The 13,826-nt window shown below is 37.0% G+C and overlaps 1 protein-coding gene across 1 annotated transcript; it reads left to right on the top strand.

Annotated features, from left to right (window-relative positions):
• Positions 1-5,746: 5,746 nt before the first annotated feature.
• Positions 5,747-13,103, top strand: LOC140150552 (aminoacyl tRNA synthase complex-interacting multifunctional protein 2-like). Its single transcript, XM_072172585.1, has 4 exons — positions 5,747-5,944; positions 9,378-9,602; positions 10,185-10,410; positions 11,503-13,103. Exons 1-4 carry the CDS (start codon positions 5,813-5,815, stop codon positions 11,898-11,900), a joined length of 981 nt encoding a protein of 326 aa, XP_072028686.1. The 5' UTR covers positions 5,747-5,812; the 3' UTR covers positions 11,901-13,103.
• The last annotated feature ends 723 nt before the right edge of the window (positions 13,104-13,826 follow it).

The raw sequence follows: 13,826 nt of genomic DNA, 5'->3' as shown, positions 1-13,826 counted from the left end.
AATAATTAAACCAAACACTTACCTCTGAATATATCAATTAGGTCTGTAATTTCCCACTTTTGGAGCAAGTCAATCACATAGTCATCCGCCATGATGATGCATCTGACCCTGATTTCAAGGAAGGAAACCCCTCTTTTGCAAAATTCGATCTTTTTTAAACAACGTTGTTTAAAAGTTCCTTTTTTGGTATTATTCATCAATTAAACACACACTGTTTAAAATTCAAGGTCTGTCTTTTAAACAATGTTGTTCAAAGTTTGAACAACATCGTTTTAAACAGCGACATTTTAAACAGTGTTTTTGCTGTGTAGGCATGCTAGGTATGAAAGTTATTTTACCTCAGTTCTCTGGGTTGATAGGATGAACAAATATCTTTCCCCAGAGCAGCCAGTGCACATACATACACTCTTAAAAATACCTTGTCATTTTTGACAAGAAACTGAAATTTAACTAGATTCCGGTGTGAAATAAGACCTTACTAGAATCTAGTAGTTTTGACCAAAATAATCTAGTCACCAGAAGTGACAAGATAATCTGGTCAACAAAGAACTAGTCATTTTTGACTAGAATCTGGTCAATTTGACTAGATTTCCAAGTAAAATAGTCATAGTCATTTTGACTAGAAAATTCTGGTCATGTTTATTTGGGTACTCATTATGGGTAAAGACTATTATGCTTGGACATGCACCATCTCTGGTATGCTAAACGCTGAGGACTGTTTTAAAGCTTTAAAATGACACCTCTTCCATTAATATCGCATGTAAAATGGCGATTTTTATGTCACAAATACAGTTCAAATTTCTTATTATTTTCTTTATTTTTCGGGGCACATTTTCTTTATTATCTTTAAATAGGCATATCACCTCAAAAATAATCGCAGCAGAAACACGTTATTTAATGTTCCTACATTATTAAGCTTTATTAAAGCATCAAAAATCAAAAACAGAATTGAAATCGGTCAATGCATTGTGATGTAGTGTCAATTTAAAGATGCTCGTAGATGGAATGAAATCCTGCCACAAATGAAAAAGCAGCGTTAATTTAAATATCACATGTTAAATGCCTATCTTTCCTGACTTCGTTACAGAAAACAAAATTTAAAAATGTATCATTGAATAATTATAATAAATTAACCAAATATACTATTTTAGCAATTTCGGCCAATCTGCAGACAAATTAAATCTCAAAAAATGACTAAGTTCAGCTAATTAATATGCAAAATTTATGCCAATAGAAAACCGTACATGATAAAGGTGCGGGGTTTTTTTTGCACAAAGTTCTACAAAGTTCTTTCAATTGATAACAAAAAATACACAAAAAGTAATTAATTATGCAAATTAGGTAATTACAGCTAATTATGTATTTATGATATTATTATGCAAATTAGGCATGAGTAATTTTGGGTTTTTTTCAATATTTAATGAACGTCTGTTCATTCATCATAAATTTTAAGTATGATCCTGTTATGAGGTTGAATAAATGAACTGCAGTTAATTATTTAAAAACAATGCAAAAATATAAAAAGTTTGACATTTTGACGGTGTCTGGAATATAATTTTCATTTTTACTGTAAACATGGTATGTGTCACCATTACTCAAAGCCAAGTCCGAAAAGTAAAAATAAAAATTCAGTTGCAATGAGACTTTAAATTAACATTTTGTCATCTGGATTAACAAGGGAGGAAAATCGGTAAAAGGAACACCCATTCTACTGCACCGCGTATACAAAAATAGTATGTCCTTGGACACACACAATGGCTTAGAGCTATTGTGGTTTGGAAAATTACTCCCCCAAAATATCATTGATTAATGTTTTGCTTCAACTAGTTTTAGGGAAGTGCTTCATTTGTTGTCGACGGAAATAATTTACATGCTAAGAAAGATTAGTATTTCAGCTAAATGGTGGTAGGTCCCTTTACTTCAATAGGCCTATATTTACTGATTACAGCGATCTTCAAAAATCCATAAAAACAGGCAGTAGCTCTTAAACAAAACAATTTTTAATTTTTGAGGACCCGCTGTTAGCCTCGGAAAGGCTTCACACACCATATATTAAAAATTTAAACAATTTGGATAAATGAAGCATATGAGGAAATTCATTTATCGACATGGATGTTTTTTAAAATTGGCCAAATTTGAAGCGCGCCCTTTTCAATTCACTGCACTGCAAAAAAAAGTGTTCAACATTAGAACACCACCTGTGCAAAATTTGACACACTGTATTCAATTTCATAATGCTTGGTGTTCGTAACCATAATGCTTAGTGTTCGTAACATAACGTCAGAGGAAACTTTTAAACACATAGTGTTTGAAGTGTTCAGCATTAGAACACCACCTGTTCAAATGTTGACATACTGTATTCAATTTCAGAATGCTTAGTGTTCGTAACATAATGTCAGAGGAAACTTTTAACACATAGTGTTTGAAATGTTCAGCATTAGAACACCACCTGTTCAAATTCGACATATAGGCCTATTTGACATACTGCATTCAATTTTGTAATGCTTAGTGTTCGTAACATAACGTCAGAGGAAACTTTTAAACACATAGTGTTTGATCATTCACTAAATGTTCATAAAATGAACACTGTATGTTTAATCTACAATTTTCACAACACTATTAATATAGGCATATAGCATAAAATGCTCGCCTGATTGTAAAACCATTTTTATAATTGGTTACTATTATGGAGATCATCAGTTGTTCTCATTTTATTTTACACAGGCCTGCAGCTTGCACGGAATGAAAGAACATTGAACATTTTGCGGTTTATAGAAAATACCTGAAAATAGGCCTATTACATGTATAGGGGTAGGCTTACGTCGAATATTGAAATTTAGGCCTATACTATACTCCAAATAACTCTGGGTGCACGCCCATAAAGGTGTTCACAACTTTTACACTGAATGAACATGTAATGTGTTCGTTTTGAACACTGTATGTATGTAGGCTATATTTACCACGTGCTGGGCCACGCATGCGTCGTTGCACCGTATAATAGAACAGACGATGTCATCGGAGTGAGAAACCGCGATTTGGACGGGGATTTGGAGGTGAGATTTTACCCACAAAATACCATTTTATTTAAAAACAAATATATCGAACGTGTTCTCCACATATCATAGAACAACGAGACTAAAAATGTAAATTCATCGTTTTTGTATTGCGTGGTTTTAGTGCATTTTAATGAATGCGCAGTAAGCTTATCAATCATGACCATGCAATAGTCACATGGTCAGACAGTGTGCAAATCTGCAATTTGATATAGGCCTAATGTGAATTATACTGTAGGCCTAAACCTCTGACGAGTGTGTCTTACAACTGGTCAGTATGCGGGTCGATTTCATGCTATGGCATGCCTGATGGAATAGATGTAATTGCGATGTTGCACTAGTCAAACATGCATAGGCCTAGCCCTAGGTTTGCTGTAATTTACTACTGAGTCTGTTGTTACAATTAAATTTCGGACAAAGGTGTACATTTATACATTGACCCATTGTACTTTGCTTTGTGTAGGCGTATTGCATCCCTTTTGTAACACTTATTGAACATATGTAGGCCTAAGTGTCATATGTTCCAGACTTGAACACTAAGTGTATGACATTTGTGAACACAACTCAGTGTTCAAAGATTAGAACACAAGTGTTCTAAATGATTAGAACACAAGTGTTCTAAAGCTGAACACATTTGATTTTGAACATGTAAATGTGTTCTTAAAGTGTTACATGGCATTGAACATGTAAATGTGTTAGGATTTGGAACACTTTGTGTTCAAAGTTTTAACATTAGGTGTTCAAAACATGAACACACCATGTTCACAAAATGACGACAATATGTTAACATCAAGTGTTCAAAAGGTGAACACACGTGTTCACAAATTATACTGTTGTGTTAAAGTCTGGAACACTTGGTGTTCACAATCAGTACACTTTTATATGTTCAATAAGTGTTACAATTTTTAGTGTTCTAATTCAGAACACTTTTTTTTTGCAGTGTGTTATGCTTGCATGCACAGTGTAGCAGAATTATTGTGCAGCCACTGTGACATACCTACTTTAAATGTGGGTTTCCGACAACTGCCGTGTTTCTTCTTTTTGTCGCCCTTCTTTTTGCCGCCCCTTCTTCTTCCGCCGCCCCTTCGTTTTTGCCGCCCCCTACTTTGACCCCGAGGGGCTGGCGCCCCCAAATTTAGCCCCCCCCAAAGAAAAATACGCGCATGTTGCTAACACTTCAATAACAATGAGATCCGAAACCGAAAACTGAAACAGGAACCGAAACTGAAAAGATAAAACGACCCTAACTATAATAACTTTCATAAAACTAATAATATTTCACGATGTCACGTGGGAACCTTTGTATCTTTTTAAATGGTCATATCCTGGGGGGGCACTTCCATGACAGATATGCATCATGTGCCTCCGGATAGACCCCTTTTTCAAACCGGCTTGTACCCAATGACCCCCTTTTTGTGTTATGGTCCTACCTAATACCCAATGACCCCCTTTAAAAAAATTTCATGTACTCAATGACCCCCTTTTTCTATTTCTTGCTATACCCAATGACCCCCCTTTTAATTCCCAAATTTAGGTGGTATTTGTGTTCTCCTCCAGAAATAATGAGATTTTTCACATTTCCAAGATGGCCAAGTTGTTTTTACGCAGTTTGGCACTTATTTACTCTTTTGGAAATCCTGTACTCAATAACTCCCATTTTACTTTTTGTTACCCCAATGACCATCCTTTTTTCAAAGTTTCATACCGAATGACCCCATTTTTATTCAGGTTGTGTACTGAATGACCCCATATTTTTGTAATTGTACATTTGACCTGAATGCCCCCTACTTTTAACATGGCCGAGGCACATCCCTGCCATTTCAGATAGGGAGTGCCTCCCCCGGGGGTCATATATTCGTACAGCAATATTGTTTTTGATAGGCATAGGCCCCTATTTGGTGTCAATTTGTTAAGAAATATATTTGGAAGAAATAATACTCACTCATGTTCAATTTCCTCGAAATTTACGAACAAATCAATTTGTTAAGAAATATATTTGGAAGAAATAGGCCTAATACTCACTCATGTTCAATTTCCTCGAAATTTACGAAAAAATCAGGATTTTTGGCCAAAAATTAGCATATTTTTAGGCCTACACCTTTTTCAGAAAAAATAAAAATCGATATATGTGAGCAAGGACGTGTGCTTGATTAATTTTGCAAGGGGTCAAATGTCACAAAAAACAACAACTTGCCCATATACAGCGAAGTTCAATTTTTGAATTTTTTTTTCTTTGTGGAATGTAATACTCTGTCCAAAGTTGCCCCAAATGTGGGGTAACTTTGGTCAGGCTATTTTTAACCCCTAGGGCACCCTTAAAAAACAATTTCTTTTTTCAACTTCAAGGTGAAGAAGGGAACGCTAATATCACAAAAAAGAGATAATTATTGGTTTTGTTTGTAAGCAGTGGTTTACAAACTCCTGATTTTCTCTTTCATTTTTTGTCAGACCATTTCAACCATTTTGACCACAATGGCCAGCCATAAAGTTTCGCCAGGCTGAGTTTCGCCAAGTCAGAGCGGACAAAGTCTAGAAACGCCGATAGGGCCACAAGATTAATCTCTATAGCAGATGCAGCGCGCTGAATACGCAGCTGAATTGAATGCAACAATGCAATATTATTGAGTACTTCCTCTGAGCCGGTAAAAGAGACTAGCCACATGGCCCGGTGTATATCTGTGTATGTGTATGTGTTTCAATGGAATGTACACCACTGTGTAAACTCTATGTAATTTAATTTTAAAGCCTGGTCAGTCGCGATGAATGGTCCTGGAATGTTCAAAGTAAAGCCTTACTACGATTATTCTAAAGCTCAGATTGAGCTTCCTACGTGTATGTTTAAAATGAAGAATGTACATGACAACTCATGCTCAAATAATGTCATTGAAGAGGTAAATTTTGTTGTGTTTTTTAATAGATCACCTGCCAGCATGGATTCTCGTTCAATCATGCAATCCAATGCTACATACAATTAGGGATTCAACCATGTTTCACCGTTGTTCATCACCGATTAACAACGATGCGGCCGCGTCATCTGCGCGCTGCGTGGTTTACTTCGAAGACCGAAGTAAACCACGTAGACGCGCCGGACGCGAGTTGTTAATCGGTGATGAACAACGGTGAAACATGATTCTTATTCAATGGGTGCGTCTTGTAAAGAATTCACATAATTTGATTGGTTTTCTAGTGTACAATATCTCACAATAGCTGATAGTGATATTAGTCAGGCGCGCTACCCACGCGCATAGCGATAATACGGTATCGTAGTGGATACGGATACCGGCCGCGCTGGCATCCACTACTCAAAATATTGGCCAGCCCATCCATTATGACACAATATTGGATAGGCAAAAGACAAAATCCTATCATTTATTCTCTAATGAATCCCTTTCAACAACGAAAACAAGCTAAATACCGTCTTATTCTGATGATGCCTCCATTCGGAATATCCGTTTGTTATAAAGTTTATTGCCACTCGACCATAACATCATCGCCGGTGAGTTCTATGTTGATGGCCTATCAGCAATAAAACAAAAGAATGTTTAGCTGTTACTAATAAGGGGGTACTACACCCCTGCCCAAGATATGTATATGGCAAGGACTACAACTACTGCAATGGAAATTTTATTTCAGCACAGACAACAGTTGTGGAGTTACAGTCAAAAATGAGGGAAAACCAATATTTGATCAATAAATCAATAACTACTTGCTTTGACTTGCTTAATTTTCAGTACAGTAGGTGTAGTCCTTGCCCCTATATTTATACATATCTTACTTGTCACCAATGAGCTATAATTTTTGAGAAAAATGCAAAAATAGGCACAAAATTGGCCAGGGGTGTAGTACCCCAATAATAACATTAAGAAAGTATTTACGCATAAGTTCCAGTCATGACGAATTTTACGCGCTCACGGGTAACGCGTGCCGTACACGTAACCCTGCGTTGAGTGCGTTCGCGTATGTATACGCTACTGGAAAAGTGTGGATTCATCATGGATTAACAACGCTTGGCTCCTGTACAAAGGTATAGGAAGAGTTGTTGAAGATCCATTTGATCAGGATGATTTATGTTTATGTCATGTATTGTAATTTGCATGTTTGTAGGCAGTAGGGATGTCCACTCGACCACCGAGCTGTCAATACATTTGCTACTAGAACGTACATGTAGTACGGTACAACAATTAAGTCATACCTAGAATATTTTCTCAATTTGAATTTTATCCTTTCTAGGTATGACTGCTTTTTTTACCTTAAAATTTGCGTCAATTCCCGATGTCATGATATGTGCGCCACGTTTTATAGGCTCCGCGATTGCCGATTACATAGAGGAGAGCAACTGGTAACAAGCGAACCTATTCAATTGCGTGGTGCATGGGTGACATGTATTTTCAATGTAAAATGCCTATGCGGTGATCCACCCAAGATAAAGAAATCACCGTATAGATCCCTGTACTAACTAGAACGGTTTCCCATTTACTGTTTACTGTTAGCATTTGATGCTGCTGTCCCTCACAAAAGACTCCTTGCAAAGCTTAGTCATGCAGGAATACATGGCTCGCTCCATACCTGGATTAGGACAGTGGTAGCGCTAGGCCAAAACATTCCAGAGTCCGCAGGGACTTGCAGAAAATAAAAAAGTAGGGGGTCCGTAGTACAAGTTGGTGAGTCAGAGTTGCACAAATGCAGCATAAATAGTATGTTCGCTAGATTGAAAAACTGGGGTCTGCAGGAACCCCTGAACTTGCAGCAAATTTAAAAATAGCGGGTCCCAACTGTATTTTGGTGAGTCCGGGACTCCAAATGCAGCCTAGCGCTACCCTTGGATTAGGACATTTCTCACTCAAAGTCTCAAAGACCCCAGCAAGTTATTTTGGAAGGCGCAGTTTCAACCTCCATTCACATAGCCTCCGGAGTGCCACAGGGCACTGTCCTAGGCCCGCTGATATTTTTGATGTACCTGAATGACATATCAGATGATCTTACGTCAGAAGTCCGTCTGTTAGCAGTATGACTGCATCTTGTACAGGCAAATTGAAAACATCCAAGACAGCCTTGACCTTCAAAAAGATATTGATCGCTTGTGTAAATGGGAAAAGCGTTGGCAGATGAAGTTTAACAAGTCCAAATGCTACACTATGAACATCACCCATAAGAAAAATTTGATCCAGACAAGTTTAAGATGGGTGATACCATCTTAGAAACAGTGACAAATCACTCTACTTAGGAGTAGAAATAAACAATAAATTGAGCTGGGCAAACCATATTCAAAAAGAAGAATATACACCCGGGAATATACAGTCACCCCTGCACAGTGGGCCTAGTTTGGTGACTATCAAAGTTCTAATTTTTTTATGCAATTTGGAAAGAGGATGAACATAAGAATATTTTCTGAAAATATTTCACCCTTGGTTTATTCTTAAAGGTGATATTTTTTATAATAAACATGAAAAATCGCCACAATCTCCTTCTTGTTAGAAACATCAAAACTGTTTTTTGACAATTTTGATGATATGTGCTTTCACAGATATCTGAGAAACTATTTGTAGAACATAACACTGGGATATGAAGAATATGAAAACCGTCAGGCAATTAAATATTTTTGCTTAAACGTCCCCAAAACTAAGGAAAAATGATGTTTTATCAAAATTTGATCCCGAAAGTTTAGATTCCCGTTGATTTCCGCCTTAAAACTTATACAGTCACCTGCAGAAAAGATTAATCTTTGTGATGGTACCAAATTTAGCTGCAATATTTTGCAATCTTTTGTAGTGGAGTCAGTTTTATGAGGCCCTTTGCCAGTAAAGTAGGCCACAAAATCGTTTAAAAGTTCACATGAAAAGAGATGTAGCGTACCGTGCTGCAGTGTACAAACAGCCACACCTAGTTCTATAAATAGACTGTTGGGAGACCTAGTTTCAAATACAGAAATGCAGAAATTGCATTGTTTACCTATGTGAAGGATCATTTTAAGCTTTTGTCATGGCTTATCATGTTTTATCCAGGAAACAATTATTTGCAGTAGTAAATTCTTCAAAATCAATTAAGGGCTCTGGTAACAATGTTTGCACAGTATTTTTGTGGCATATGAGAGCACATCAGACAAAATCGAATTGTATTCTGAACGCGAGGAATGTCCTTTTGATATCAAATAATTTTGATTTTTGGAAATTGGCTGAAAGAAGCAGGACATTTTATTATAGGGAAGTTCTTTACTATTTTACCAAACAAATGTGTCAGAAATCGGTAGTTTGTAAATAACATTAAACATATTAATTATATGAATGAATGACTTAAGTTTTGTTGGCTTTCTGTCCAAATTTATAGGAAGATGCAGAACTTGCTGCCTTAGAATGTCGCCAAGAAAGCATCCTACAAGAACTGAAAGTACTGGAGAGTGAGGTTACAACGTTAGCAGTCAAATTAAAGTTACAGGACGATGGTGTTCCTGTTACGCATAAGACACTGCAGTCATCTACAAAGACTCAATCCGGTCATAAAAAAGGTGGCGCAAAATTAGCAACATCCAAGTCTGTACCAATAGCAGAATTAGTAAGTAGATATGCATAGGTAGAAACTTTCGTTGACTCATTGCTTCAGTAATCTGATTTTTATGCCTCCACCGCGTGGCATACTGTTTTCGCACTGTCTGCTGTCTGTCTGTCCTTCCGTCTGTACGTACCTTTGGGATGCAGTGTCTCGGGAATGGATTGACTTCAGATTTTCAGGCCATGGTCAGAAACTGACTGGCTACTTCTTTTGGGTGGTATGGTATTCAAGGTCATATACTGAGGTCAAAGGATATTTGAGGTCAAATGTGAACAGTTCAAATCCTATTGCAACCAAGCTTGAGTCATAGCTTCACTATGGGAACCTTCATCTATTTGTGGTAATGTTATATACTGAGGTCAAATGTCATTTGAGGTCAATTGGTAATACCAGTATTTAAGACTCAAAATGTCAAGCTGTTTATTTTTCCCCAATTTCGGAGGATGAAATTGAATAAAAATAAAAATGATCGTAATAGTATAATAAAAATTAAATTCGAAGTAGAGTTGAATGATAAGAATGCAAATAATACTAGATGTGTGTTAGATCATTTTTATAATGTTTATTGTGCAATTTTCATTTCAGGGCAATGTGATTCATGACATAGTAATCTACGCTAATCCCAACTCTCCACCACTATCACTCTTTGTACTCTACCACACATTAAGTAGCCAGTATCGCTGCAGGACTGCAGTTCACATCCACTCATCTGTTAAAAATGTGCCTGAAAAACTGCTACAGAGCCTTGCCAATGGGGTGGAGGTTGGCAGAGGTGAAGCACAAATTGGAATTACCCTTATATGGAAAGATGGTAGGTGCAATAGTTAACCTTGTAACATACTTATATTGACTGTAAATACATACAGCGGCAGTGGCGGTGCCAGGAATTTTTTTTTGGGGGGGGGCAAAGTGAATTTCAGGGGGGGGGCAAAATTGGCAAATTGCCCCCAGTTTGCCCCCCGCCCCCACTTTTGAGGCAAAACCCCCAAAATAACATAAATTTTCACATTTTGCGGAAATTTTGCACAAAATTGGTCGCTTTTGCTCCCCTGAAATTACCCATCCCCGAAAAAATTCCTGGTGCCGCGACTGTACATTGGACACAAACACGATATACAATCACCCAATGGACTGAAGCTTTGATTCATCCATTGTGTCTGATTTGAGCACTGACATATTGGAAAGATGGTACAATCAACATCCAGATTTTGGTATTGGGTGACTTGTGTTAGGCAGGTGTGAAATTCATCTGAATGTGCATTTTAATTATATAACAGATAAATGCTTGAATTGGTTTCAAATGGCTGCCATGTACATCTAAAATTATTTAAAATATACATTGACATTAAAGATTTAAACAAACAATGGCATGACGTTCCTGTGTTGTATTCGTATTATGTGGACTTTATAGATGGCAACTTTTTCCCATGATGCACTGCGTATTGTGGCCTCTCCCTAGCAACCACTGGAAGGCGCATTGTATTGTGAATCAACTGAATTATAAAATAATCACTCATTAGGCAAAAAAAAATTGTTACTTGTCCTCCACCGACCAACCCTAATCTGGAAAATATGGAAAAAAGTTTGTTTTTTTGTTTTACCTGTACAAATGAATACCGACCCTAAATTTGGAAATTCCAGAAAAAGGTTTTTTTTTCTTTCAACATTTTTGACATCCTGAAAAGTATTTTTAACAGTTTCTACACAAAAAATATTTAAAAAAAATCCTGACAAACCGACCCAATTGTGAAAAAGTTGTGGAGGACAAGCAAACAATCGTTTTTTGGCCTTAGTTATTTTTAACATTTCACCTCAATGATTATAAGTAAACCTTTACTTTTATAGATCTGTTGACATTACATGCATAGGGCCTCACATTTATGTCAATTTAATTTTTCCACAGTGTTACATGGTCCTGAGCTCAAAGTGAGTGCTCATTCACAGACCCCAATTCAGGGTGAGGCCAATGTTGCCCGGTACTTAGCACGCCTCATCACTCCGAGATACGACGCTGGAACCATCCAACATGTATGTGCAGTTGATGACCTCCTTGACCTGGCCAGCTTCACCATTTTAGGTGGTTCATCAAAAGAGCGAGCAGCAGCCTTACGTAGTCTTAATTCATTGCTTGGCAAGAATACATGGTTAGCACCCTCAGGGGAGATGTCAATTGCAGATGCGGTAGTATGGAGTACGCTTCATCAGGTACAGATGACCAGTGGAACACCTAGCAATGTGCAAAAATGGCTCAAAGCTTGTGAAGCACAAAGTGCATTCAAATGTGCACTTGATATTCTGTGAACTCATCAATAATTCAACAAAATAAATGTTAATTAATTAGACTGGAAACAATGTTCATTTCTGGAGAGATGAGCCAAGATATCAAATTTCCCATAACTTTCATGTTTTTCTGACATGGAGAAGCAAAAATACCTTCCAATTCCAAAATTTTCCTCCAAATACCAAAATTTGCCTGGAATGAGCTTCATGGATTCCATATTTTCTCTTGACTCTGGTAATTTCCTGGACAAAGTATTTTTAATTTGTCCAGGAACAGACCAGACCACTAAAAAAATGTGGAATTCAGCATTTCAAGTACCTCTCATGAAATTTAGCTTTTGGAGGGACTGTTTCCTCAGAGATAAGGAAATCTGCAGGAAATTTGGCTTATCTTCCTTAAATGTAAACCAATTTCCTTGTTTGCTCCATCTTGTAGGAATTGGTATGAAGTTCAAAGTTATTGGAAAACAAATTGGGCATTAGCCCATCCATAGATGAGGTCCTATAGACAATTTTCATAATTGACCACTTCGTCGCCGTTGGCGGCGTTTGGCTCAGCTAACTCTAATTTAGCGGAGCAGAAAACTGAAAGCGAGGCCACTGGATTTTAATTACATGCTCCCAATTATGCAAAGTTAATTTGCTTAGTAACTATAAGGACTATCTAGCTGAGACTTGGTACATATGTAGTACAAGTAAAATAGAAGTATATTGCAGTGAGAGAGGTGTAAAATCGTACTGCATGGGATGGAAGAGGGTTGGTTTCAAATAAAAAGGAATAAGTAAAATAGAAGTATATTGCAGTGAGAGAGGTGTAAAATCGTACTGCATGGGATGGAAGAGGGTTGGTTTCAAATAAAAAGGAATAAAGATCTTACCATTTCGGTTACTATTGTTAGGAAATCATGTTGTGGAGGGTTGTTGGAGCAGAATTATTTTGTTTAGAATATATATAGGTTTGCTTATTGAGGATTGTTTTCCATATTATGATATAACTGTCGGTTGTAATACATGATAATATTGCATGCCTGGTTATTGATTAAAACAGAAAGTCGCCGCGGAAATTTTAAGAGCATTCAAACTTGTTTTGTGGACAATTTTGTATTTCAAACAAAGATGGCAAGCCTATACGCACAGGATTTTAAGGATTTTTGTAAAGGTAAATGTTTTAAATAACACTTACAAATGTCAATTGCAACTACCGCCCTAGATTTTCCAGGGATTTTTTTAAAAATAAGAAACCATATTTATCGATGAAGTTCCTGGTTCCTTAATCAACAAAGCAGCTTTTTGGATCAATGCCGCATCAAATCAAATCATGTCACCTGGATCATAAGGCCTACTCTGCGATCGTAATAGCGCCATCTCTTCAAAACGTTTTTAAAAGACATAAAGACATTTCTATTAATTTCTTATTTCAAGCATTAATTCCGCTGTATATATAGAACTACTTTACTTGCATTCAGTGCATAAACAGTAATAAAATCAAAATCAAAACCAAGCAAGTTGTGTTCTTATTTCTAAGCTGGGCATACTTTTAAGCAAAACAGTTGCGAAGTAAATCTAGCAAGACCGAAAAGTCATGCCAAATATAAGGGGGCCGCCGTAGCGGGCGCCCCAAAAACCAGCTGCTTGATACCCGAAGGACATTTTACAAGGCCCTGACGTGGCCAGTTTACATTAAAACTGTTAACTATATGACTTATGGCCCAAAATCTTGGAATTCTTTAGTTTTCTTAGACCACTACGGATCAAAATGTTTAAATTCCAAACTTACACCCCTTACTGTGAAAATGACCACATTCGCTACACCAGCAGTTCTCAAACTTCCCTTTTGGGAGTCGCAGCCTTTTCCAAAAGGGGTGTGAGACTTCAGGAAAATAAAAAATCCAATCCATGCATTTAAGTACAGGGTACCATTGTATTGGTCATGTTATCCCATTTTGA

This window comes from Amphiura filiformis, chromosome 4, assembly GCF_039555335.1.
Source record: "Amphiura filiformis chromosome 4, Afil_fr2py, whole genome shotgun sequence".
Lineage (NCBI taxonomy): Eukaryota > Metazoa > Echinodermata > Ophiuroidea > Amphilepidida > Amphiuridae > Amphiura > Amphiura filiformis.
This window is presented reverse-complemented; position numbering and strand designations above follow the sequence as displayed.

What these genes read in the sequence shown, in the direction of transcription:
- LOC140150552 (XM_072172585.1), top strand. Translation starts at nt 5,813, where the DNA reads ATGAATGGTCCTGGAATGTTCAAAGTAAAGCCTTACTACGATTATTCT. An exon ending in CAAATAATGTCATTGAAGAG is followed by an intron (nt 5,945 to 9,377) that starts GTAAATTTTGTT and finishes CCAAATTTATAG; the next exon opens with GAAGATGCAGAACTTGCTGC. An exon ending in CTGTACCAATAGCAGAATTA is followed by an intron (nt 9,603 to 10,184) that starts GTAAGTAGATAT and finishes TTTTCATTTCAG; the next exon opens with GGCAATGTGATTCATGACAT.